This window comes from Lontra canadensis, unplaced genomic scaffold (genome assembly GCF_010015895.1).
Source record: "Lontra canadensis isolate GAN:19392208 unplaced genomic scaffold, GSC_riverotter_1.0 scaffold52, whole genome shotgun sequence".
Lineage (NCBI taxonomy): Eukaryota > Metazoa > Chordata > Mammalia > Carnivora > Mustelidae > Lontra > Lontra canadensis.
The window spans coordinates 10,618,552-10,644,150 of NW_022631046.1; the positions used below are offsets into that span (position 1 = coordinate 10,618,552).

Genomic DNA, 25,599 nt, shown 5'->3' on the forward strand with positions numbered 1-25,599 from the left:
GGCAGTTATAGCAGTGCTAGCCTGGCCAAGACGCCAGCAACTTCCAGGGCAGCTGCGGGATGTAAAGGCAGAGGGAAGGACCCCGGAGGTCAGGACACCTGCCCAGGCCCGGAGCAATGAGATTGGGCTTATCAGGCTGGACCGTGTTGGGGAGAGATGCACTGACGAAGGGAACAACATGTGCATGAGACCGGGAGTTTGACTTTTGGCTTCCCAGGGGAGTCCCAGGGTTCTCCAGGGGACAAGGGGGACATGGGGTGGGAAGAGTGAGTGGGGCACGGAGTGTGCAGCGCATTATGTGGTACAGTTGGAACTTCATGGCTACGGCTGGAAGCGGAAGAGTGCTGTGGGCAGATTTGCATTTTAGAAAGAAGCCTCTTTATCTCCCCATGCTCTTCTTGGCATTGATGGTGTCCCGCTTCACCCTGTCCCCGCAAGCCCCAATCTTTTTGGCCAGGTTAGCACATACCGACTTCTTGGGGCTGAGTTGGCCCCAAGCTGGCCCTGTGGCCCCTTCAGGTCAGGGCGTGCGTGCCCCTCCCAGGATCTGCCCTCCGATGGGGCTGCGCGGCTGGCTTGCACGCGGGGCAGCTGACTTCCCCGAGGAAGCTCCAGCCGCAGACTCTCGGAGCTGGCTGCAGGAGACCTGGAAGCTGACGCAATCCCTCGTCCTTTTTCCCTCCAACGGAGCTTTTGTCCTTGTTGTTGTTGGCGGTGAGCATTCCTCCCAGGGGGAGGCTGAGAGCTCTGCCAGCTCCCTTCTCATCAGGAGATTGCAACGGCGATATGATGAAAAACCCTCCGGTCTCCACAGCAACATCCCAGCTTATCCTCACAGTGTCCCGAACGGTCTCTGCTTAATTGGAAGAGGTTCAGGGGAGAACAGTCAAGACAGTGTCTCTGGCAGCGTATTCCTGGAAGTAGAACGCGTCACCTTCTCAACTTAATTGGATAATTTATTTTAAATTGGGTGTGCAATCACGACAGGAAAATGTTCGTGTTAATAATACATATCTGAGATCGCCTGCCTGTGCCAAGAAGCCTGGCCCTGGCAGAGTTCTCTAATTCCCCAAAATAAATTTTATGAAGATAAAATGATGTACTACTGTCTGTCAGAGTGGAGAAAGAACAAAAGTCCAGCAAGCATTTGCATCTGGAACTTTCTGGAAGGCTTCTGTTGGTGGTGAAATTCCACAGAAGACCCATCTCTCCTAGGCTCTGTTCAGGAGTGTTTTGTACATCAAAGCTGCTCCCGACCCCCCCGCCCCCCCCCCCGGGCCCGGCTCTGCCTCTGAGTGTTAGGGGTCTGGTGTTTTTGTTAGGTGTCTTTTTTGTCCCCTTCCTGTCATGTCAGCTGCTTAGATGGTTTGAAGTACAACAGATGGCAACTACACTTTTGCTTGGGGGCTGAGGGGATAACCAGGACCTTTCTGGAAGCTTTTGGTCCAGGAAGCTGCCCAGTGAGGGAGGGGGGTTGGGTAGCTGATGGCCTCAGGAAGGTTTTCTAGTCTGGTCACACTGCTCTGGGAAGGAGCGGCCGGTCCGGGGGGGCCAGGGCGGTGGGCGGGGGGGGGGGGGGGGTGGGGGGGAACTGTGTGGTGGTTGGGGGAGCTGTTTTGCACATGCTTCCAAGCTAGCTTCATGGTGGCACTCCATGTTCCCCCAAATAGGGCAGTTGCTAAGAAACACCCGGAGTCTTGGGAGTACCTTCAACACTGTGCTGATGGGGCTGCTGGGCTTGGCATTCGGCTGCCAATGCTTCAGCCGCCTAGCCAAATCCACTTACGTCAGGCTGTTGCCCAAGCCCACACTGGTCTGCCGGCATGAGTGTTCCTGCTTCTGGACAGCTTCTAGCTGCAGGAGAATTCAGTGGTTGTGTAGACAAACTGACAGAACCCCTAACATTCACATCATACCGCCCACCACCCACCCACCGGCCCAGCTGCTCCTCTGCCCCCCCCCACACCTCCTGCCTGTGCTCTGACAACAGTTTACCTCAGCTCCTACCCCCAGTTTGTGACATACGGAGAGGAAGCGCACTTGTATGGAGGATTTGTGTTAAGCCAGCACTGTGCTAGATATTTTTACATTTATGGACTCCTCTTCTAATATGTGAAATGCCTGTCGTCACAGTTGGTAATGGGCCCATTTTAGAGGTAGGATGCTGAGTTTCAGAGAGGTTAAGTGATAGATCCAAGATGAAACCTGGTAGGTGGCAGAGCTGTCGGTCTACGACGCTTGAGCCCAAGGTCCATGCTCAGCATCATGAAGCCAGAAGATCACACAGCTATAGAGCCTTGGGCCCAGACTTGAACACCCCATTCCTATTCCTGATTATCACCCAAGGGCAGGCAGAGAGGGGAGACCAACCCCTGTTTGTTCAAAATGACAGTGGGGAAATGGCTGGCAGCGTTCTGAGCCAGCTGAAAGCAGGAGGCTTGGCGGCCCCAGGACCCTCCCCCCACCCACTTCCTAGATGTCCAAATGACACTTCCTAAAGAAAGCCAGATCCAGGCCCGGGCCCCCTCTGCCCGTGTGCCTGCCCAGCATCCTGCAGCCTCCTGGAAAGACTCCAGACCCCCTCACCATCTGGCCCCTAAAAGACTGCCTCTCCTGTACCACCCCGTCCTGCCACCCTCTCTTGGCCTCTACTCAGACTTCTTCCTTCCCCAGGCTCTCCCTTGGCCTTTTCTGCCTGGTCCACTCCAGCTCCTCCCCACACCCTCCCTGCTTCTCCTCCACTTGATGTCTGCACTTGGCATTGCCTTCACTCTCTTCCACCGTCCTTGTGCCTGTCTTGCCAATCGTGTGCTGGTTTTCCTTACCAAGTCCAGTTCTGTGCAGCAGCATCTGGCATGCAGTGGTGCAAAATGAATGCAGGATGAGCTTGAAACAAGCAAGCAGGCTTGCCTGTAGCACAGAAAGAAATCTGTCATCTCGGGGTGTTGGCACCGCACAGGGGCTGAGAAGCCTGCCTGCCTGCCCGTCCTTTAGCAAGCGAGGACCCGAGCGGGCAGGTGGATGTTCAGGAGCGTCAGTGGCCAAGCCAGGGTGAGAACATGCTCCCAGACCACCTGTGGCTCCCAGCCCCTCCCGCTGGAGGTGGCAGCTCCCTGCCCAGCCAAGCACATGCTGGGGGACCAGTTTTACATTTTGTTTTGTGAACACTCCAGAGGACTTTAATAAAAATACCCTTGAGTGCTGAAAGTGAGCCAGCAGGGAGACAGCAGTCTCAGTCCAGGAGAAGCAGCCACGAGCCCAGAGAGGGCAGAAAAATGCTCCTCATGTGCAGTCCGAGGTTGGGCATCCTGCCAGGCTTCTCTTGTTTGCAGGCCTTCGGGCGAGCACGGGGCTCGGGCAGCAAGGCTGAGCAGCCCTCCCATGTCAGGCTGGCCGAATTTGGAGAGACGGTTCACGCTGCTGTCTAGCAGTACCAGGGAAGAAAGAAATCTCAACCCAAACCACAACGGAACCTCTCCCACGAGTCAGCCAATTCTGAGACCAAGTTGGACCTCTTTACTGGCGGCACGTTATTCTTAGAAGCTGAAAGTGGGCTGTGGGTGTGTGCGTGTGTGCACGTGTGCATATGAGCTGGTGTGCACACTCCAGGCTTAAGCTTCAGACAGAGAACAGCTCAGGCTCCAACTGTCTCAGTGTGTTGCGTACGGTAGTGCAGCTGCCCACAGGCAGGCCATGCCCTTGGGAAAGGCTGTGCCCCCTGCCCTGCTGGACAGAGTCTTGGGGGGACAATATGTTTCCTAGGGCTGCTGTAACAAAGGATCACAACTTGGTGGCTCAAGACAACCGAAATGTATTCTCTCAAAGTTCTGGAGGCCTGAAGTTCAAAATCAAGGTGTCCACTAGGTAGTGCATGCGCCCTTCAAGGGCTCTTGGGGAGAATGCGTCCTGGCCTTTGCCAGCTTCCAGTGGCCCTGGCAGTCCTCACCGTCCCTCGGCTGTGGCTCATGGCTTAGTCTCTGCATCTGTCCCTCTCCTCCTTCTGTGCCTTCCTCCCTGGGTGTCTCCCGGAGCCTTTCCCCTTATCGTAAGGGCACTAGGTGTTGACTTTAGTGTTGACCCTAACTCCCTGATGATTCTGTCCCAACATCCTTCTCTGGTGACATGGGCAAAGATGCCGTTTCTAAACAGTCATTTAGGGTGGGAATGCATTTGTGGGGGCGGGGAGGTGGGTACCGTACAATTCAATGCTGACGGGAAAGACGGGCCCAGGGAGAGGCAGCTCGGGTTGCTGGGTTGGTGTCCTCTCAGGGCTGCTCCTCAGGATGGCAGGTGAGAGGTGAGCCTGCCCGAAACAGGTCCGTGGCAGAGCTCAGTATGGCCCCAACGGTCAGATGCTTCCAGGAGGGACCCTGATTCACTTCCTCTTCTGTTCCTCAGAGCTTAGCAAGGAGCCTTCCGTATGAAAGTGTCTGAAACGCTGTCGAAAGAATGCTTGCTTGTTATAGAGGAGGAGCTTGGAGCATGACTCCTACAGTGAGGACTTGTTCTAACTTTGGAGAGAGGACAGTCAGGTTTTGTGTCCAGGAAGGGTGAGTCAGCCAGTGGTCTGGACGGGAACCCAAAACGAGGAGCTGAAGCCAGGGTGTTTGCTGGGAACCGGTGGCCTCGAGACTCATCTCTGCTACTTACTCGTTGGAGAACTAAGCCTGGTGCCCTGGGCCCCTCATCTGTAAAATGGGTTATCAAAGTGTTGTAGGGATTGCCTGACGTAAGGCATAAGCCTTCAGGAAACTATACAACGAGGTACCCATATAAGGAATTTAGGCAATTTGAGGGGAACCTGGCTGGCTCGGCTTGTGGAACATGCAAGTCTCGGTCTCAGGGTTGTAAGTTCAAGCCCCACATTGGGTGTAGAGATTACTTAAAAATAGAATAGAATTATTTTTTCCCCCAAGATTATTTATTTGACAAAGAGAGACACAGCGAGAGAGGGAACACAAGCAGGGGGAGTGGGAGAAGGAGAAGCAGGCTTCCCACTGAGCAGGGAGCCCATGTGGGGCTTGATCCCAGGACCCTGGGATCATGACCCAAGCAAGCCAAAGGCAGATGCTTAATGACTGAGGCACCCAGGCGCCCTTAAAAATAAAATCTTTTTAAAAAAAGGAACTTAGATTATTTGAAGGCCGACTACAGTGAAAGGACAGTGTGGTATCGTGGGGTTGCTGTACAGTTAGATCATTGCTTGCTAAGTGGAATTGTACTAGGTGAGAGGTCATGTTTGGAGGACCTGTATGAGTGGGGCACTGACATATATTGATTTTTTAGAAAAAAAGATGCTGTGCAGTATTGTTCTGCTCTTAGAGATGAGCAAACAGAGGCTTCTAGAAGTTCAGTACCTTTCCCAAAGTCAGAGGAAGTAGACAAACTGGGATTCGGACCCAGGTCGGTTCACCCCGTGCTGGTTCTATTTAGCGTCTGGCCTATCAAGGCTCAGAGAGGCTGGCCGGCGCTCTCCGTGCTGTCTGGGCTCCCCTCCGAGCACTCCTACAGTCAGGCTGTGATGTGGAGGCCAGCTGCCTCTTGTTTTCCCATCAGCCTTGTCTCCTGAATGTCACCCACTTCAGGGTGGGCTTTTGATGTCCCGTCTGCTGAAGTGGAACCGCCAGGCTCCTGGGGCCTCACACAGGGTCTCCAGCAGCGTGGCACCGTGCCCCCTGGGAGTGGAGAAGCGCTTCTGTTTCCAGCAGAGGAACAGACTTTAGGGAAAGCGGGTCTTCCTCACGAGGAGCTGGAAACGACCATTCCCGAGCACCCACCTTGCTTCCCTGGCACCAAGCTGGTTTCCCAGACACGCTGTGGTTACCCCACGATTACTCTGGAATACTGACTTGAACAGCAGCCTCTGAGCCAACGGCAGCTGCTTTCTGGGAGAGGGTGCGGCCGTGGGATAAAAAAGGCTCCCGTCTCGGCACTCCTTAGAATTGGTTTAAGCTTCGGCTCCATCAGCGACAAGCTGCAGGGTCTTGGGCTAGTAAGCTTTTCCGAGCCTGCTGCTTTCTTGAGGGGGCGGGGGGAGCTTATTTTGAATTGATACACATTGAATGCATGCTATTAAATGTGAAAAAGCAGAGGAGCAAAAAAGAAATACTACACTTTTACATCTTTTGAGGTTTATTTTTTCTTCTTGTATTCTGTATATATAGTTGTTTCATTAAGATAATGGACACATCTATGAGTGCTTTTTTCAGCTAATGTGCATTGAAAGACATGGGGGAATGTTAACACTGTTTTGTCCTCTAAAACAGCTCCGTGGTTTTCCACTCTAAGCCCTCCTGTTAATCTAACCCACCATTGTGGGATAGGAAATTGGGTCTCACCTCCCTTCCCATCAACAGCCTTGACTTCTTCATCTTTAAAATGGGATCCCAGCACCCATCTTGCCAGGTGGCTGTGTGAGTTTGGTCCGTGGTCAGCGCTCATCAGTGTTTGCTTCTTTCCCGGGCCCTTTCTGGCCACAGGTTCCTTTCACGTAGGATCTCTACTGTGGTGAGATGCACATTGTCAGAATCAATCCATCTCTCTTCCCCTGCCCCGAGATCCTGCGTATGGGCGCTCAGGGCCAGCAGCCCACATGGCCCTCCCGCTGAGGCGCAGCCACGGCAGACCCTGCAGAGCTGGGCTGCTCCCTCCTGCCTGGGCAGTATGTTTCCTGCTCTAAGCAGCGGAGAGCAGCGGAGCTCAGAGGGGTGTCTGCTTAGTGTCCTTACCGCTCACCGGGCTGGACGTGCTGCCTTTCTGCTAAAGCTGCTATGGCCGTTGGAGCGGGACCCTTGCATTTCACATCTGCTGTCCCCAGGGCTGGCCCTCTCCCCACCACCCCCGACCCCTGAATTAATTGTTATGTGTGAGGTTTCCTTCACAGTGCATGTCAAAGTCTGGCCACGCTAGGCATGGTATATGGTAAGCCTTCTGTCTATTTTTTGTCTGAACCCAACTAAATAAAACATCATGTTTCCCCCTGTTGGTTGAGATATATAAACCAGATATAATTCTGTCTGCCATACACCCCAGCATGGTACCCAGGACTGTGGACAGAGGGGGATATGCACAGCCTTCTAGGAGGTTTAATTTTTACTATTTGTTTGCCACTGGAGTGGATAGGGAGTGGATTTTATGTTTTGTTTTTGCTTACATGGGAAGACAAAAATACCAATACTGAGAGCTGCTATATATTGGGGTTATCACGTGTGTCTGTAGCAGGTGTTCTGCTATAAGCTTTATATGGATTATCTCATTCAATCCCATGAGGCAGATGGTAGATCAGTCCCCATTTTATAGATGGGGAAACTGAGGCACATGGCTGGTAAGAGGCAGTTGCCTCTCTAGAACCACTCCTTATAATCCCATTGGCAGCCTTTGTGACAGAGCCAAGTGGGTATTTATGGAAGGATCTAGGACTCTCTCCTCTGCAGCCCCTGCTGCTATGAGATTAGGAAGAGATCAGGCTGTTGGGAAGAATGTCCTACACCACCTTTCCTGCTGTATTCAGGAGCCGCCGACATCTCTCCGTTTTGAGAACAAGATAGGAGAGTTGCAGAATCAGAGGGGAGGTGTCCTGAGGTTCCCAGAAGCCCTCCCATGGTGGGGAGGCAAGGGTATGGTAGCCATGCTGATGGGGATCCCATAACTAGTCTGGCTCCTCCTGGGGCCACGAGCAGCCCAGGGAGAAGTGACAGCTGTGGTGAGAAGTCTGAGCACTGGCAAGTCTGGTACGTGACCTTAGATCAAAATTGGGGTGCGAGGGCAGAGCCGACACAGACTGCTTGTATTTGCCATGGATATGGATATGTGCAATCCAAGTTTATTCAGCTCTCACAGGAGGTATGGGGTTGTAAGGTTTTGCTTATGGCCCTTACCATATGTCTGGGAGTTTTCAGTCTGAAAATGCCAACAAGAAAGCACATACACTTATACATATGGGACACATTCATGTGGAGCTTGAACCAGCCTGGGGATCAGCCACAGAAAATTCTCTCTCTCATGGGGTAAAGCCTCCAGTTTCCTGCCTGGGTCAGTTCTCTTTACAGTGAGTCATTCACTTAACAAACATGTAGTTAATTTAATATTATCCTTCAAAACATCAAAATTAAGAAGGTAAATTGAATTCCTCAAGCATCTCTTCATTATCTAGCACTACATATAATTTTTTTTTCACGATCATAATAGAGTAGACCCATTTCTAATTTATCCACTATATAGCATTATTTACACAGGCCCCTTCTTTCTCTTCAATGTGAGGAGAAGGCAGAGTTGAGTGTCTGTTTACATATTTAAACACACTTCAGGCACCTCTATTTTTACCAGTATGCCTGGAACCTGTCAGGGCAACAGGGAAGGGAGGGAAATAGAAAACTGACTTATTCTCTATGTTTTCCATCCAGTTAGCAGGAAATAACTAAGGGAGACTCTCACTGGTCCCTCCGTTGCCAGAGGTGGCTGGTGAATCAGGAAGGGCTGCTCTGCCCAAGATGGCCGCCTTGGTCCTGCCCGCAACAGGCTGCTTGCCCTTGAGGCTCCTGCCATCTCAAGACACCAACTTGGACGTGGCCGTGGTGGAAGCAGCTTCTGCTGTCACCTGGAACTTCCACGGAGGGTGTGTGGGGTGGATGTTGTGTTTCCCCTCCTGAAGTTGGTCATCCTTGCTGCCTGTGACCACACACGGCATGTAGGGTCAGGAATCCAGCCTGGTTGTGGAAACACACTGAATAGGAAATGATGTACAGGGAGGCTGGTCCCACATGTGTAAAGGGAAGTAGATGTGTGCAACTGTTGGTCTAAAACCATGCTGGAGAAGTCGCTCTGCTCAGCTGGACACAGACAGCATTTGTCAGGTTACCAGGCAACTGTAGGCAACACATACTTGTGGGTCTGGGAGGAAGGGGTGAGAAAACCAACTTTCTGTAAATATTCACATCACTTTTCATAATAAGAGCCTGTCCCCAAGCACTCTTGTGTCCTGGGCAGGCTCAGCCCAAGTCTTGTATCCCCTTCCATTGTGGCCAAGGGCTCTGGAATCAGACTGCCTGTGTATTAGCTTGTGAACATAGGTAATTTATACTCTCTGAGCCTCATTTTGCCCATCTCTAAGATGGGGATCCTAATAGCTCCAGTCTCTCAGAGGATTAAATGAGTTAACGGTGGCCAAGTTCTTTGTACCTGGCCTGATAGGTAATAGGTGCTCAGCAAGTACTATCTATTAGTCCTCTATGCTGTGAGTTTTCTCAACAGACTCCTCGTGGGGCACACTCTTTTTTTTTTTTTTTTTTCATTTCTTCTCTTCTCTTTCTCTTTCTCTCTCTTTTTGGTTTTGTTTTGACCGGACTTTTTATTTAGTATTCTGTAGTTGCTTAACGTACTCTTAAATGTTCTTGGGATTGGGGGAGGGGAAGGGGAGGGTCTTATAGATTCCCAAGGAAATGTCAGAAAAGCAAAATTTGGCCTGCTTTATCCATTTGTTTTGGGGGGTTTACTGGGTGACTAGCACTTTCCTTACATAAGCATCTGATCTCAGGTTTTTCATACTGAGAACCTTGAGATTTCCGTTTGAAGACCCTCTGAAATCCTGAGAGCAGCATACCCTGACCGCCCTCTAACAGCCAGCTTGTTTGTTTAGGCGGAATGATTCACCTCTCCATTTTATTTTTTACTAATTTTTTTTAAAGATTTTATTTATTTATTTGACAGATCACAAGTAGGCAGAGAGGCAGGCAGAGAGAGGGAGGAGGAAGCAGGTTCCCTGCTGAGCAGAGAGCCCAAAGCAGGGCTCGATTCCAGGACCCTGGGATCATGACCTGAGCTGAAGGCAGAGGCTTTAACCCACTGAGCCACCCACCTCACCTCTCCATTTTAGATGGCTAGATGTTTGCTGAAGGTCTTATAATTGCTTTGCCTCATTTACTGGGAAAAATCAGATATAGGACATGGCCTTTGGGGACACTTTAAACTTGAAAAATTACAACACTGGTACACAAGTCAAGTCTCAACACATTTAACATTTGCTTATTGAAAGCATTGTCATAAAGTCAAATAAGATTAAACAGGTTTTACTTTTTCTTGCGGGACAAACTCTTCAGAGACCGTAGAGATATCTTCAAACGTGCATGCCACCCCAAGCTCCCAGGGTCTGCCTGTGGCATATGCCTCCTCTGAGTCTACCTACTACCTAGGGCTCAGGCTGTGGACATCCTGGTGGGAGGCTTTCCTTCCTGGCTCCCCTCCTGTGAGCAGATATCCCCTGTACAGGGTTGGGCTCTCAAACAGCAGGGGCTACAGTGGCCTGAACCTCCTTCTAGCACCCTCCACACCCCTTCATGCCCAGATTGTCCAGTAGCCAGATCTACTCTATCTTTCCTGCTGGAATAGACCAGCAAGGCCCACGCTGATTCTTTCCAAAGGTTTCTTCCTCCTTCTGGTCAGCTCCATCCCTGCCACTGTAACCTTTTCCTCAAAAGCTCCAGTGGTATCCTGGTAGCTCCCCCAACCCCAGAAGCAGCAGCTGCTACGGGGCCCCTCTTGCGATGCCTGAATTCAGTGTCCTTTGAGGAGGCTCCTTTTTTATCTTCAGAGTAGGGTTATCGCCATCACCATCCAGCCATAGAAGATTCCCACAATCTTCCATTTAAAGGTAAATGTTGGATGGACCTCGAGAGCATTATGCTAAATGGAATAAGAGAAAGACAAATACTGAATTATCTCACTGATGCGTGGAATCTAAAAAAGCAGAACTAGAAACAGAGAGTAGAGTGGTTATCGGCAGTGGTCACCGGGGGCTGAGGGGTGGGGAAATGAGTAGTTGTTGGTCGAAGGTACAAACTTCCAGCCACAAAATGAGTAAGTTATGGAGATCTAAGGTATGGATGGTGACTGCAGTTAACAATACTGTATTACCTACTTATAAGTTGCCAAGAGAGGAGAGTTAAATGCTATCACCACCACAACAAAATGGTAATTACGTGAGTGGTGGATGTGTTAACTAACCTAATTGTGGTAAGCATTTTGCAATGATATACGTGCATCAGATCTTCATATTGTACATCTTAAACTTCACAATGTTGTATGTCAGTTCCATCTCAGTAAAGCTGGGGGAAAAAGATTCTTCATGTTCTTTTAAAAAAAAAGAAACCGCTTCCGTGATGTATGATTCGCATACCATCCAGTGGACCCCTTGAAAGCATACAGTTCAGTGGTTTGAGTATATCTACAGAGTTGTGCATCCAAAACCACAGTAAACCTTAGGACATTTTCACTATCCCTCCCAAACCCATACTTTTTAGTGTGGCCCCTAAATTCTTCCATGTCACCCCCAAATCTTAGGAAATGACTCTTTTGTCTCTTTAGGTTTGTCTATTCTAGACGTTTGATAGAAATAGAATCATCACATATGCGGCCTTTCTTTCACATAATGCATTCATGGTGCATGTGTCTGTACTAATTTCCTTTTTATGGCTGGATAATGTTCTGTAGTGTGAATATACATTTTGTTTATCCATTTGTCAGTCGATAGTCATGTGAATTGTTCCTTATTTTTTTTTAAAGATTTTATTTATTTGAGAGAGAGAAAGATGGGTGGGGGGGGAGGAGCAGAGGGAGAGGGAGAAGGAGACTCTGTACTGAGCACAGAGCCCAGTGCAGGGCTCAGTCCCAGGACTCTAAGATCATGACCTTGATTTCATAAGCTGAAATCAAGAGCCGGCAGGTCTACCGACTGAGTCCACCCTCCCCCCCACCAGATGCTCCTTCTTTGTTCTTTTTAATACATCAAAGCCCTGCTCTTTGAGACTACCTTTTAGTTCCCAACCATTTTCAGGAGGAGAGGCCTTTTTGTTATTTTTAATCACAGCCCCAAATGACTCCTTGGTTTGCTTATGCATATAATCCCTGCTCAGATGTTATGTTCTGAATACCCATAATAAAATTAAAGGTTAAAATTAAAGGTTTAAATTTTTTTTTTTTTTTTTTTTTTTTACAAGAACATGCCTGAAGAAATGATTCAGACCATACAGTTTCTCATTTTTTCTGTGTAATTATTTGGGCTTTAATGACTCAGTCAGTTTAGATGGATGTTGGAACTGGCTGAGGACAACATAAAGTTTTCACCTAGGGAGAAAAATATTAACGAAAACCAGAAATATCTTAGAATCGTAGCAACAGAACGTAGCAGCAGAACTCCAGGCAAGTGTTTTTTCTTCTTACTGAGAACCCTGTCTGGGTCAGGTGGCAAGGGTGACACCCTTATTTAACCCTATCCTGCCGGGAGTGGACTTCACCTAGGCATGTTGTGTACCCATGCCTGGTGGGGAGCCCACCAAGACACCGCCAGCGAGGCTCAGGTGGAACTTCCAAGTTTCCCAAATTTCTTGGAAGATATGTAAATGGTGTTCAGCTTTGCTAGTGTTGAGTGTGCAGTTGAGGTCAGATGGGGTAAATGGCATTCAGGTGGTTAAATTTGCAGTACCCAGCACCAGGCTGCCAGGCAGTGGAACTGTTACGCCTTGAATCTAACATCTAACGTGCTCAGGGGATGGGAGCCTCCTGTGGGCTGGTGCTGAGCGGAGGTTCGCCAAGATTTGCGTTACTGGGATTTCCGGTGCTGAATGGGGACATTGTGTGTCCCTCCCTTCGCTGCCTGCCCTGAGGGATTCCTGCTCAGAAATCCCAGTGGCATAGTAAATATGCCCTCCCCTCCGGATGGCTGGATAAATTCACTCCTGGGATTTGATGATCTGTTTAAGGAAGAAAACTGCAAAACAGCATGCTTTAATGTAACAAGAGGGAAGGCAAAAACATAATATACTTACGTTTATATACCAAACGATGATCACAAAAGGAACATCAAATTTAATTAAATTTTGTCTCTATGGCATATTTGAAAGTTGCTGAGAGAGGAGATCCTAAAAGTACTCATCACAAGGAAAAAAAAATTACACTCTGTGGTGATCATGTTCACTAGACTTGTGACCACCTAAAAGTAATACAATGTTACCTGTCCACGCCATCTCCATTTCGAAAATTTCACCTCTACTAAGGGGTTCCTTGACTCTCCCCACCGAAATTTTTGTGGAAATGAAAGCTCAGGCTCCAGAATGAGAAGATCATGGTGGTTTTTTGGATGGATTACTCCCCATGTCTGAGCTTGTGTCATAAGATGACACCTTCCACCCTCCAGAAGGATGAGGTTTGAGAACGGATCAGAGAGCTTGTGCACAAATCCAGTATATAGTAGGTGCTCAATAGGAGTTACTGCTTCTAAAGTAGTTCTCCCCCAAATGATTTTTTTTTTTTTTAACACCTTCACTCAATACCCAAGTTTTAGGAGGAGCAGTTTGCAAGGAAACATTTCTGGGTCTTTTCCCCACAGGATGGCGCTGCTAGCTCTTTGTGTTCGAGGGAGACCATCTTGGTCTCCATGGAACACCTTGCACCCCACAAACCTTTGATAGATATTTGCTGATGTTCCCATGTAGTAAACCGCAAGAACAGCAGAGAGCCTTTCCGATGAAATCTGTTCTCCCAAAGGGGTGTGAATATTTCTGGCGTGATTATTGGTTTTCATTTACATCCTAATGTTTGAGGACTTGGATCCATAAACTAAAGAGCCAGAAGTAGATACTAGCGACTTAAAATACTGTAGGAGGGATGTAAATATCAAAGTAGACAATTTGTTTTTTCCTCCAGTGGCTTTCTTGGCAGAAAATTGAAAAGAAAAAAAATGGCTACATGACTTAAGAAAACATTGTGGTGGCTGGTGATAATAACTTACATTTCTATAATGTGTTCTAGCTTACAGAAGGCCTTCCTATTATTATTTCATTGAATTCTCACAAGACCCAGAGGTAGGTAAGACAATACTGCGTTATGGCGAAGGAAACGCTGCTTCGACCACTTACCTACCATGTGGCTCATGTGGGTTATTTAAGCGCTGTAAGCTTATCTTCTTAAGTTTTAAAATGGGAGTCCAATCATTTAGTTTTTGGGTAATAACACCTTCTGTTTAGGATTTCCGTACAGATGCTTATGAGATGGTGCACGGACATTGCTGGCCACATTCTAAGTCCTTAGCAAATGGGGACGGCTAGGGCGTTATTAGATAGAATAACTCTTACTTCACAGATGAGGAAACTAAAAACGGCCATCACTGTGCCAAAGCTCACACCGTTCGTAACCACAGAACTGGAAAGCAGATCGAATTCTGCTGCCTCCAGCCCGAGTCCCCTTTCCGCAGCACCGTAGCCAAGACGTGTCCATCAGGAGGCATGTGTCATGCTGCTGCCAGCCAAACTCCCTCTGCCAACGAACGTCTTCCTCTGTTTCTCTGGTGCACTGATCTTTTCACTGTCCCTTCTTGTGTTCACAGAACATCATCAAAAAGGTGATTGGGCAGAAGTTTGTGTACAAGTTTGTGTCTTTCCCGGAGATACTGAAAATGGACCCTCATGCGGTGGAGATCAGCCGGGAGAGCCTTTTGCTGCAGGACAGCGAGTGCAAGGCCCCCGCCGAGGGCCGAGAGGCCCACAGACACGGCTTGTCGGCCCTCAAAAGCGCCAGCCGCAACGAATACATCCACTCAGGCCTGTACTCGTCCTTCACCATTAACTCCCTGCAGAACCCACCAGAATCCTTCAAGGCCATCAAGACAGAGAAGCTGGAGGAGCAGCCGGAAGACAGCCCTCCCGTGGAAGAAGTCAGGACTGTCATCAGGTTTGTGACTAATAAAAGCGACAAGCACGCCAGCAGGCCCGTGGTGCCCCTGCCCTCCACGTCTGAGGCCTTCCTGGCCTCGTCGGCCTCAGCCAAGGTCTCCTCTTTAATGTTGCCAAATGCCGCCAGCATTTCGTCCGCTTCACCCTCCTCGTCTCGGTCCCCATCCCTGTCCCCCAGCTCGCCCCTCCCTTCTGAACACAGAAGCCTCTTCCTGGAGGCCGCCTGCCATGACTCCGATTCCCTAGAGCCCTTGAACCTGTCATCGGGCTCCAAGACCAGGTCTCCATCTCTTCCCCCAAAGGCCAAAAAACCCAAAGGCTTGGAAATCTCCGCGCCCCCGCTGGTGCTCTCCGGCACCGACATCGGCTCCATCGCCCTCAACAGCCCAGCTCTCCCCTCGGGATCCCTCACCCCAGCCTTCTTCACCGCACAGGTAAGAGCCCGTCCCCATGCTGGGGCTGCATCAGACTCGGTGGCAGAGTGGAAAGGAAGAAAGCAACCAAGGCAGCTTCCTTCGGCCCTTTAAAAGATCATCTTAGGGCCCATAGACCAAAGTCACGGTGGGAGTGTAAAGGGCAGTTACTTCTCCATCCCCAGACCAAGGTGTCCACAAGAGAAGAGGTTTGGGATATTGGTTACGGTGGGATGCTTCCCTGGTTTCTTGCTTTCAGTGGCTGAAGGTGATCATATTATGGGACATCACCCGGGCCTTCAAAGCAGATCCAAATAATATCTTCCTAGGGAAAGTCGAGCAGACCGAGTGACATTTCAGAAGGCATTTGGGCTTTATGAGATCTTTTTTTGTTTTGTTTTGTTTTTTAAGGGAGAGAAAGGAGGGTGGAGGAGCAGAGAGAGAGAGAATCTTAACCAGGCTCCACGCCCAGTGCGGAGCCCGACGTGGGGCTCGATCTCACAACCCTGAGATCATGACCTGAGCCGAAGTCAAGAGTTGGACACTTAGCAGACTGAGCTGTCCAGGCGCCTCTGAGCTTCATGAAATTTCTATGATGGGGTCCTCTCGGGGGGGGGGGGGCACCTGATAAGTAGCCATTTGCTTTCTGTTACTGAGAAGATAGATGTTAAGTGATGCTGCTGTTGTGTTCGACTGGGTGGATCTGCATTGTCCCAAACATCAGGGCCACACCAAGCAGTGAGGAAGAATCTTCAGCAAAAGCAGTGCTATTCTGAGAAAACCCATCATTAACTCCTCTACGAGAAGGCAGCCTTTTCCTTTAAATATCATATGCACATGCTCTTTCTTGTCCGGCTGGTGTTCGCAGGGCAAAGGCAGAGCCGGGGTTGGTAAAGTCTATTTCTGCTTCCTCTGGAAAATTGGACACACTTTGGTGGCAGAGGTGAAGCACATTGGCTTTGGTGTCACAGACCAGATTTGGTTCCTGGCTACACCGCTGGGGAGCCCTGAGACGGTGGGCACTTGCTCTCTGCTGTTTCCACATCTGTGAAATGGATTATTGGGAGGACTGGATGGGATAACGGCCATGGTCTGAGAGAGCTATGGCTGGCAGGTATCCTCCTGGGACCGTGAGGCCGGTGGGAGCTCCCTCACCTGCCCCTGCACTCGTTGCCATCACCGTCCCTGCCGTAGGCGTCAGAAGGGGCAGCTGTGTCACAGTGATTCACGTTTGCTGGTCGCTGGTCCAGACACTTCGCACGCACCACTCCAGTCATTCTTCGTGGCTGGCCCATGAAGTAGATACTCTTCTGTCCCATTTTTCCAGCTGAGGTAAATGAGGCACTGAGGTAAAGTAGCTCATCCAAGGTCACACAGCTAGCAGGTGGGAGGAGCAAATTTGAACCTGGTTATCCTGCTCCAGAATCCATGCTCTTAATAAAATGCTCTTGGCGTGCCCACTGGGAAAACCTCCAGTTGTCCCTGAGCGTAACCATCCGTGGAGTCTGCCAAATAGCTGAGAGCAGCTCTTGGCCACTCTCCTCTCCATGGCTTCTCCCAAACTGATTGTGTCCCAAGGATTTTGTGTCTGCCCCAGCTTGCGAGCTAGTGCTACTGAGCTGCCACCATGGAGGGGAGGGCTCAGGGCTCAGTTACTGGTCAGAATGAGCATATGTGCTATTGATCAGGCATTTTCTGATCAAACAAAACTGTCCAGGGACTAGGGGCTGCGGAGTGAGTGGCTCAGAAACAGCGGTTCCTCAAGTAGTTCAGAGAAGTAACTTGAGAAGAGGGCGGGGGGTGGGTAGGCACGCTCTGAGTATCTCCTCCCCTGGCCTCTTTTGTGTTCACAGCTGTAAGGTTTACAAAGATCTCAAGCCAGACCGAGGCCAATTCAGATTTCTGTATCTGCTTTCTCTGTGAGCCTGCATCACTATCTCCGAACAGATGGCCAGTCCTGTTGTCTCAGGAAAGCTGCTCAGGCTGGCCCTGGGGTTTTGGATCTGGACACAGTGAATTTAGGGTGGCTCTGCCCAGTGGGACTGAGGAAGGTATGGCTGGGCAAGGGGAGGGGCGTACCTTGACGTGAGGCAGGGATAGAATGCGGATGTGAACAAGGGGATGCTCAACTCAGGACTGGGAGACAGGAACTACTAGAACAGCCTAAAACAGGAGGGGGGAAAGCATTGGAAAGCCAGATGCTTTAAGAGAGGACTTGCGCCTTGGGCAGACGAGAGTGAATGGTCCTCAGCCAAGCTGCAAGGGTAGGACCTTGCTTGTGAACTGGTGCCAGGGAGTCTAAGAAAGGGGACCAGCGCTTCCTGAGGAGAGAGAGGGCAAGGGCAGGGGTCTGTTGCCATGACAGGAGAGTAGATGTAAGGTCTCTGGCTGAGAGTGCCTTTGGACCAAGCCGAGGGGCTGGGGTGGCTACAAGGTAGTGTAGTGCTAAGTGGAGTCAGAGGAGTTAAGGGTTGGCTTTGGGAGATGGTGTAATCTCAGGACTTGAATTCCCTCACCTTCCAGCAGTGTCAGCTCTGTACCCAGTGCAGCCAAGGGTGGCCACAGGGAGGGAGAGAGCAGAGAAAGGGCAGGACTCGGGTGGGATATTCATTCACCCAAGTGGTTTCTCTGAGGTCGGACAGGACAGTCACACCTGTGTGGGCTTGACAATCCTCCAGCTCTTTAAGGTGGGCCTAGAAATCAATGTAGGATTTGGATTCTCAGAGAATTCGCTCCCCCGGGAGCTGCTTTGAGTGGCTCATAAACTAAGCCTTGAGGGCGCCTGGGTGGCTCAGTGGGTTAAGTCTCTGCCTTCAGCCAGGTCATGATCTTAGGGTCCTGGGATCGAGCCTCGAATCTGGCTCTCTGCTCAGCAGGGAGCCTGCTTTCCCCCTCCCCCTCCCCACCCTCACCTCCACACGCCCCCGCCCCACCTGCCTCTCTGCCTACTTGTGATCTCTCTGTCAAATAAATAAAATCTTAAAAAAACAAAAACAAAAACAAAAAAAACAAACTAAGCCTTGAGCCATGGTTCATCCTCAGGGGACAGTCTGAGGCAAGGTCACCTCCAGCAGCCCATCTCATCCTAAAGAGTGAGCCCATTTCCCTGCAATCCCCCCAGAGGGCAGGAGCGAAAGCCTTCCCTTTACTTCCAGGTCAATTCTGGGGGTTTCCTCTCCTGAAGGAGACTTGGGGCTTTTCTCCCACAGGCAGCAGTGATGTCTCATTCTCACAGTTCACTGGTTTCCCTCCTACCTTAGCATTTTCAGCTGTAGAAATTACTTTCCTCAGTGGGGTGTGCTGTGTGCAATGTGACACTGTTTGCATGTAAACATTTTGCTACCGGCGGGACTGTCCTGTCAACTTTTCTTAACAGTTGGCTTTAGAAGAAATGAAAGGTGTGCTCTAATAACTTGATACCCTGAAAATGAAGTTCCCAGGGATATAGTTTATCTCAAGAACTGTTTGTATTTTATCTTATCCCGAGAATAATTCCCAGTTATTTTCGGATAGAAATATGGCAGAAGGAAGGGTAGGATTAAGAGGGTCTTGGCGTGAACAGGGTCATGTGGTTACTTTTCCCTTCGAGGATCATATTAAACCACCCACCTTGCATAGGCCCAAATTCAGATTTGAAATGTCATCGATGGTGTACATGAAAAAATGTTCATCGTTCTGCCACTCGCCCAAAACCATAATCTCCATTCCCATCGAAAATACATATGGTGCATTTGCTGGGATCTATACAGTGCAGCTGAGATTACTCTTGATTTTTTAAGGATCCAAGATCACAAATATAGACAGACATGATGATCACCCAGACTCTCGTCAAGCATGGACTGCGAGGAACTGAGGGCAGAGAATACAAAAGCCAGCTGTGTACCGAGAAGTGATGTAGTTGGAGCTCAGCCAGAGGTCATATTGGACTGTTGGTTGAAAAGCAAGGATGTTATCTCTCATGGCATGAGCTATAGACATTGAGATGAAGGAGGAGCCAGGATGCGAAACCCTCATGATTCCTAGCCAGGCACCATGGAAGCCTAAAGAGTGCCAGTTAGAACTTCCAATTCTCTGTATCTTCTGCACCTTGGTGTCCTCTGTCCCTCTTTCTTCCATTTGCCTCTTCAGTTCATTGTCTCCCTCCTCATCTCTTAGCAATGTAGTTAGTTCAGAATTAGCGGTTGGCGCATTGCTTTTCCCTTCATTCATGCCAAGGCCTCTGTTAATTTCATGTGTGATGTTTAAGATGCTGAACTTGGATTTATTCGGGCATTGGGGCATGAACTCACCGTCAGAGTCTGAGCATGCATGCCCCAGGCTGTTTTATTAGCGGCAGCCTTGAATGGCACTAATTGAGTAGAGACAGCTGGCAGAGGACCGGAATGCGAGAACCTCCTTTCATTTACTGGTAGATGTAACAACTTTGGGCCAAAATCATCAGGTGGGAATTTGGAGTAAAATGGATGTGTTCTCTGAGGAGCTCTGCCCGGGAATAGGCTCTCATCTTATTGTCTCCTAGGCCATTATCACAAGAGGATAAAAGTTTGTTTCTTCCCTTTATCCCACTCTCTTCAACTCTCTCAACTTTTCCAGCTTAGCGTCCAGCTTTCTCTATACTGACCCTACAGGGGAGAGGTTGTCCTTTTAGAAGCTCTTTGCAGTGAACGATGTTGCTGGTAGAGTTCTGCGTGACTGATGTTCCAGATGAAGTTTCTTCCTTCCCTAGGCTCTGATTGCCCAAGATAAAAGAACTGTGGTAGAGCCCTCCCACTTTCCACCTTGGCACCTCTCTCATCTCTATCTGTTGCCATCATGGTCCCACGGCCTACTCTCCAGCTCTGCTCCTACTCCTTTTTCCCCTCCTACCACTGACAACACCTACTTTAGACTCTTAAGGAGTTCTGGTCCCCCTTTCATTAAGATCAGCAGAGTCAGTGCTATGCAGACTTATGTGTGATTGAACTTCTTTTTTAAAGTCTTCAAAATTGATGTTTTTATTGAATTTGGGCAACTCCAGGAGTCTCCAGAAGTAGTTACCTTATTTGGTTGAGGATTTGTTTTTAACCCCAGAATGGCACTGTCATGGATTCTGTTGGTGTCCATGAGAGACTAAGATTTGTGATGTTTGTTGGTACAACATAATGTTAAATGGACACCCTGATTTCCTCTCCTTTATTTTCTAAAGCCCGAAAGACTTACCAAAGTCTTGGTACCTTAAATTATCAAATAATCTGCAAATAGTTCTTGTTGGGAGATAACTGGTAAACACCTACCATTTGCTAGTGATTGGAGTGTACAAAGGCGAGCAAGACAAACAGTTCCTGCTCTCCTGAGCTTATAGCTTGCTGTCCAATAGGTGAAGAATATGGGGCAATGTAACTTAGGGTGATGTGAAATGACAGATGTCTCTGAAAACTGGCTGAGGAACTTTTAGACTTGTTTTGATAGGAAATTACCAGCTTGCTAGGGTTTTAACTTGAGAGATACAATAATTCCTTTTAGAGTCTTTCAGCAAATAATTATCAAGCATTATTTGCAGATCACTGAAAGGATACCAGAAGTACATACAGTGCCTATTTTTAAGACCTTCTAACCTAGCCAAGACAAGGCATACAGATCGACAACAGCACATGGCAAGAGTCAGATACACAGTGCAGAGAAGCACCATTAGGAACAGAAGAGGGAAAGATCATTTAGTTCAATTCAGCATATAGGAACTGAGCACCTATCGCGTGTAGATGTTGCGCTTGGAGCTGGGGATACGAACGTCAGTTAGATAATCTCTGATTGTAAATAGCTCATAACTTGCCTTAAATGGTTTAATATAATGTCCCAAATCAGTACAAAAGAAATACTAAGGAAGAAGGTATTAATGCTGCTGAGGATGGGGAAGAATGTTGACAGGGTTTCATGGGAGACGTGTTTACACTTGAGCACGGTGTTGAAGGATCGGTAGCAGTCATCTGGCACGTAAGGTGAGGAGCCAAGCCATAAAGATGTGAACTAGCTTACTGTGTAGGGGCAGTACAGTAGTTTAATAAGGGATGGAGGGATAAATTCCAAAGGTGAAGGATGCAGTGGGAAATGGGGCACGAGTGACATAGAGTTGTGTTCTAGAAGTCATCCTGATGACGTAGATTGGGGTGGGGTGAGGCTGGACCCAGTTAGGATACCATGATAATATTCCAGATGAAAGACAAGGAGGATCTAGATCTAAGGCTGTTACCTTGGGATGGGGCCACAGGAGACAGATCTGAGAGAGACATAAGGAATTGTCCATAGGATTTGGTGACTAATCAGGTGTGAAGGTTGTAGGGTAGAGCCAGGAATTGACTATGAGGAGCATGGGAGGAAGAATCAGCTCATGGTGAAAGGTTGGTTACAAGTTCATTTTGGGCTGAGAAGCCTGTAGGACATAAAGGAGCAAACATCCAGCTACAGCTGGAGCTGAGGAGTTTGGGCCTGGAGATGTTAGGGAGTCACCAACATGTAAGAGGTGCTTAAAATCATGGAAATGGATGAGATCACCCATGGAATGGGTCTAGTGTGGGGAAGTGTGGGTTACGTAGTCAGGGAAGTTCTGGAATGAGTGAAGAACTAGTGGGTTGGAATTCTTTGTGTTCAGGACACATCAAGCCAAGTAGGAGGGTTCATCTAGAGAAATTAAGGAGCCTGTGAAACTAGGTTATGGGGGAACATAGAATTGTGGCTAAGGCATTTTTTCCCCCTGAAACTGGAAGAATTTCAAAAAGCATCTTAGGGTGACTGATTTGGTGGTGGTGCTCAGAATAGATAGAAAGAGGGACAAGAGGTACAGGGGCTGGTTTAGGAGGCATTTACTGAATGCCATCTCTAAGCTTATAGGGCCTTGAATGCAGCAGGAATGGAAATGGGGGGCAAAAATCAGAGTCAGTTCAAAGAAGGATCCACAGGTCGTCCCCAAGAGGTTGTAGCAAGTGGGAGATCATTTTGCATCTCAGTGACGAGGATGCTGGATTGTAGACAGGGCTGTAAGTCCATGGATCATGTCTTGTTTTATCATTGTATCTCTGGCACCTGATACATTATCATGCACTCTGTATTTCTTGAGTGGATAAATGGCTGGTTATTGATAGAAATGGAGGAGTCCTAAGAAACACTAGACTTGGAAAGAATGTGAGGTGTTTGGTTTGAACATGGGCATTCCATTGGACATGTCCAACAGGTCACATGTGAGAGGATGTACCTAGAGCTACAGATCGCTTTGGCTTATCAAGTATTTAGAAACCGGGTACTACAGGAATAAAGATAAGCATGCTACCTTAAAGGCTACAGAAAGAAGTATAAGAAGAAATGCAAATTACCATAATATGACACAGAAATTGTTAAGGGAAAAAGGGGTTATAAAGTGTTACAAAGATTCAGGAAAAAGAGAACTTTCACCTGATGGAGGGAAAAGCAGAAAAGTCTCCTTTGAGGAGGTCGAGTTTTCATGGGCAGAGGGAGGCAGGGGTAGGAAAGAGGAAGAGGTCTGAGGGCATGGTCCAGGCAGAGGGCCATGAACCAGGGCACAAAGGTGGGGGATGTCTGGGTAATGCCAGCTCACCAGGTTTAGCTTGAATGTGCAGGCTTTGTAGGAGACTGTATTATGTGGAAGAAGAACTGAGTTGAGGTTGAAAACAAGATCCTGCTTAGATGGTCTTTCCCCTTGAACATCAATGCCCTTTGCCTCAGGTCCTAGGGCATCTCCTTCCCTGAAGCTGGTGGGATCAGGAACTCCCTGTTTGCCATTCAAAAGAGCCCATTTGCTAAAGTACTTTTTGGTGAAGGAAGAGGAAGCATGCGTTTTGCTGTGGCTTCTTTCTTTAGTGTCTAGCCCTCAGGCCCAGCCCACCTTGATTCCAGGAGCTTGTGGAAAAAGGCTCTAAAAACTCGCACTGTATTGGAGATTACCCAGGGTGAGCATTAATAGGAACATTCCTTAAAAGAGCAACCAAATAATTTTTTCTTTACAGCCACAGGATCTTCAGGGAGAAGAGGGGTCGGGGTGGGGAGAAGAGCGAATGAAGTCATTTCACAATATTTATTTGCATATGTTATAAAAGATATTCCAAAAGATTAAACATGGGAAACAGAAGACTACTATATTCTGAGTATGTCCTGTATCCCTTTGAAACGGATGTGCAAACATCTCACATCCAGACCTGGGTACACATTTTAGACTAAAATAAAACTTCATGTATTGCTCAAAGGATTAAAATGGAGTGGATGTGTATTTATGGCCATGAATAAGAGGAAGGTAGGTTTTGTAATCTAGAAGACTTACGGTCTCTTAAGAGCTTTGGGACCTTCATTGGTAGGTAAACTGGAGGCCCTGAACACACTAGTTTTTGAATGTTAACGTGGCATAACGTGGCTGGATTTTCGTTCCAGAGTAACAAGCAAATGTTAGTTCTCAGATGACCTGAGTTTCTGGACTTGAGCCTAATATGACTGAGAGGAGCCTTGAAGGTACTGGCTGACTTGACTGGTTTCAGAACCCTGAGTACTTTTATACACACGTTGAGAACTTCTCCCATGAACAGATGAAATTCATTGAATAAGTATGTTGGGTACACTTGTGATCAACACTTCTGAGCATTTGTTATGTGCCAGGCACATATTAAGAGCTTTACGTACACCATCTTATTTCATTTTCCCAGCAGTCATTAAGGTAGGCATTTTTTCCTTCCCATTTTATAGATTTGGAAACCAAGGCATAGAGCAGTTACCTAGGTGGTAAGTAGTGGTTCTGAGGTCGGAACCCTGGCGGAGCCCATGCTGAAGCATTCAGTCTTAATCACCAGACCAGATGGCCCGGCATATTTGTAAAACTGCCTTGGATTAGAAGTGGGAAGCTTATCTAAAACATGTATTTATTCTAGTAACCTCATAGGTTATTCCATGTGTAGGAAATGCTGTGGAACCGAAGACTCAACATGGTATAAATTAGTTGACCTTCCAGCAGTGTCACAGTTTGAGAACCTTTGGATGTTTGTCTCTGCGGAACAGACCTTTCGACTTAGGTTTATGCCAGATATTCTCGATAATTAACGAAGCTGCTGGGGCCAATTCTAGGAAAAAATAACACTTTAGCATCCGGAGTGATGTCATCGGCAATGCTGGCGCCTTTGCTGTGGTGCTTCTTACACAGAGCACCTTACTGACATCACAAAACCACTGAGGGGCTCCTTCAAGTCAGCAAAGGTGCAAAACCACTATGGGCCAGGGAGTTTGCCTCAGCGGAGAACAAAGGCCATGCAGACATACCAGCTGGGGTGAGTTGTTTCTTCTGTCCTCCAGCTCGCTTGCAGGCCAGGACTCCTGCTGTGTGTGTGCAAGCAAATGCAGTCCTTGGCACTCTCCTGGGAAACCCAGAGTTTTGGCTTTACACCCAATCTAACAAGAAAGAATTTTTTTCCTCCTCCAAACCATTGCCAGGGAGATGAATTCTCATCAGCCTCATATCCGGAGTGGAATCTTTGGAAAACCCAGTTCAAAATTTTTGCAGAAGCTGCTACAGGGTATTTTAACAACAGGTCCTAAAATCTTAAAGGACCATTGATGCCCATGAAAGTGAAGCTCGAGAGGCCCTTTAAAATGTGTGTAATGGATGTCCACTGTAGGAAAATAAAATATAGATTTAAAAAAAAAAAAAAAAAGGCCCCTTCACGGAATCCCATTTTGTACACTAAATCATCTTTAATGTGGGAAGGGAAATAAATTGAAGGAACCATCTGGATGAATACTGCTATAAACTTGAGTTTTACAGTGTTCAGAGTGTTTAGGGAAGGTAAATTGTCCATACTTTGCGCCTTTATAAAATTGCTAATACCATCAGAACTGAAGAAAATTAAACGGTGCGCAGCCTTGCAGAAATTACGTAGTTGTCAGATTTTCCTAAGATGGGAGGGCTTGTTTCTTGGTTCGTGGCTAGTGTACCTAGCCGCACTGCTGATTGTGGCCAGAATCAGGTGATACCTTTATCAAAACCTGTGTATGTGTTTTCTTTCCCAGACACCAAATGGATTGCTTCTGACCCCGAGTCCACTGCTATCCAGCATACATTTCTGGAGCAGCCTTAGTCCAGTTGCTCCACTGAGTCCCGCCCGGTTGCAAGGGCCAAACACGCTTTTCCAGGTGAGCATTTAGAAATGAATGTTTAAACATCCACCTTCTAAAGGGTGTGTTTCCCAATAAATACTGTAAAGGTAACAGAGTTCTAGCCTACCTTTGGGTAAAATGTTAAGTTTCCACGGGGAGTTAATGGTGCTGTCAAACCCAGCCTTCAGAGGCAGAGATTTTCATCGAGGCAGAAATGGCATATTCATGTCGGATATCGCAAATGGAACCATTAATTCTGAAAGGGTTTGGGTATCTTCATTGACTATGAAAACTGGAAATTTATCAAGGAAAAGGGACAACTTTAAAAAATGAAGCAATGTACT

The 25,599-nt window shown here is 48.1% G+C and overlaps 1 protein-coding gene across 1 annotated transcript in view; it reads left to right on the forward strand.

Annotated features, from left to right (window-relative positions):
• ELK3 (ETS transcription factor ELK3) overlaps nt 1-25,599 on the forward strand; it is a 65,932-nt gene that overhangs the window by 33,200 nt on the left and 7,133 nt on the right. Inside the window, exons 3-4 of the mRNA XM_032874277.1 lie at nt 14,375-15,154; nt 25,169-25,291. Of these exons, the coding sequence (XP_032730168.1) occupies nt 14,375-15,154; nt 25,169-25,291 (903 nt within the window). The remainder of the gene's footprint in view (nt 1-14,374; nt 15,155-25,168; nt 25,292-25,599) is intronic.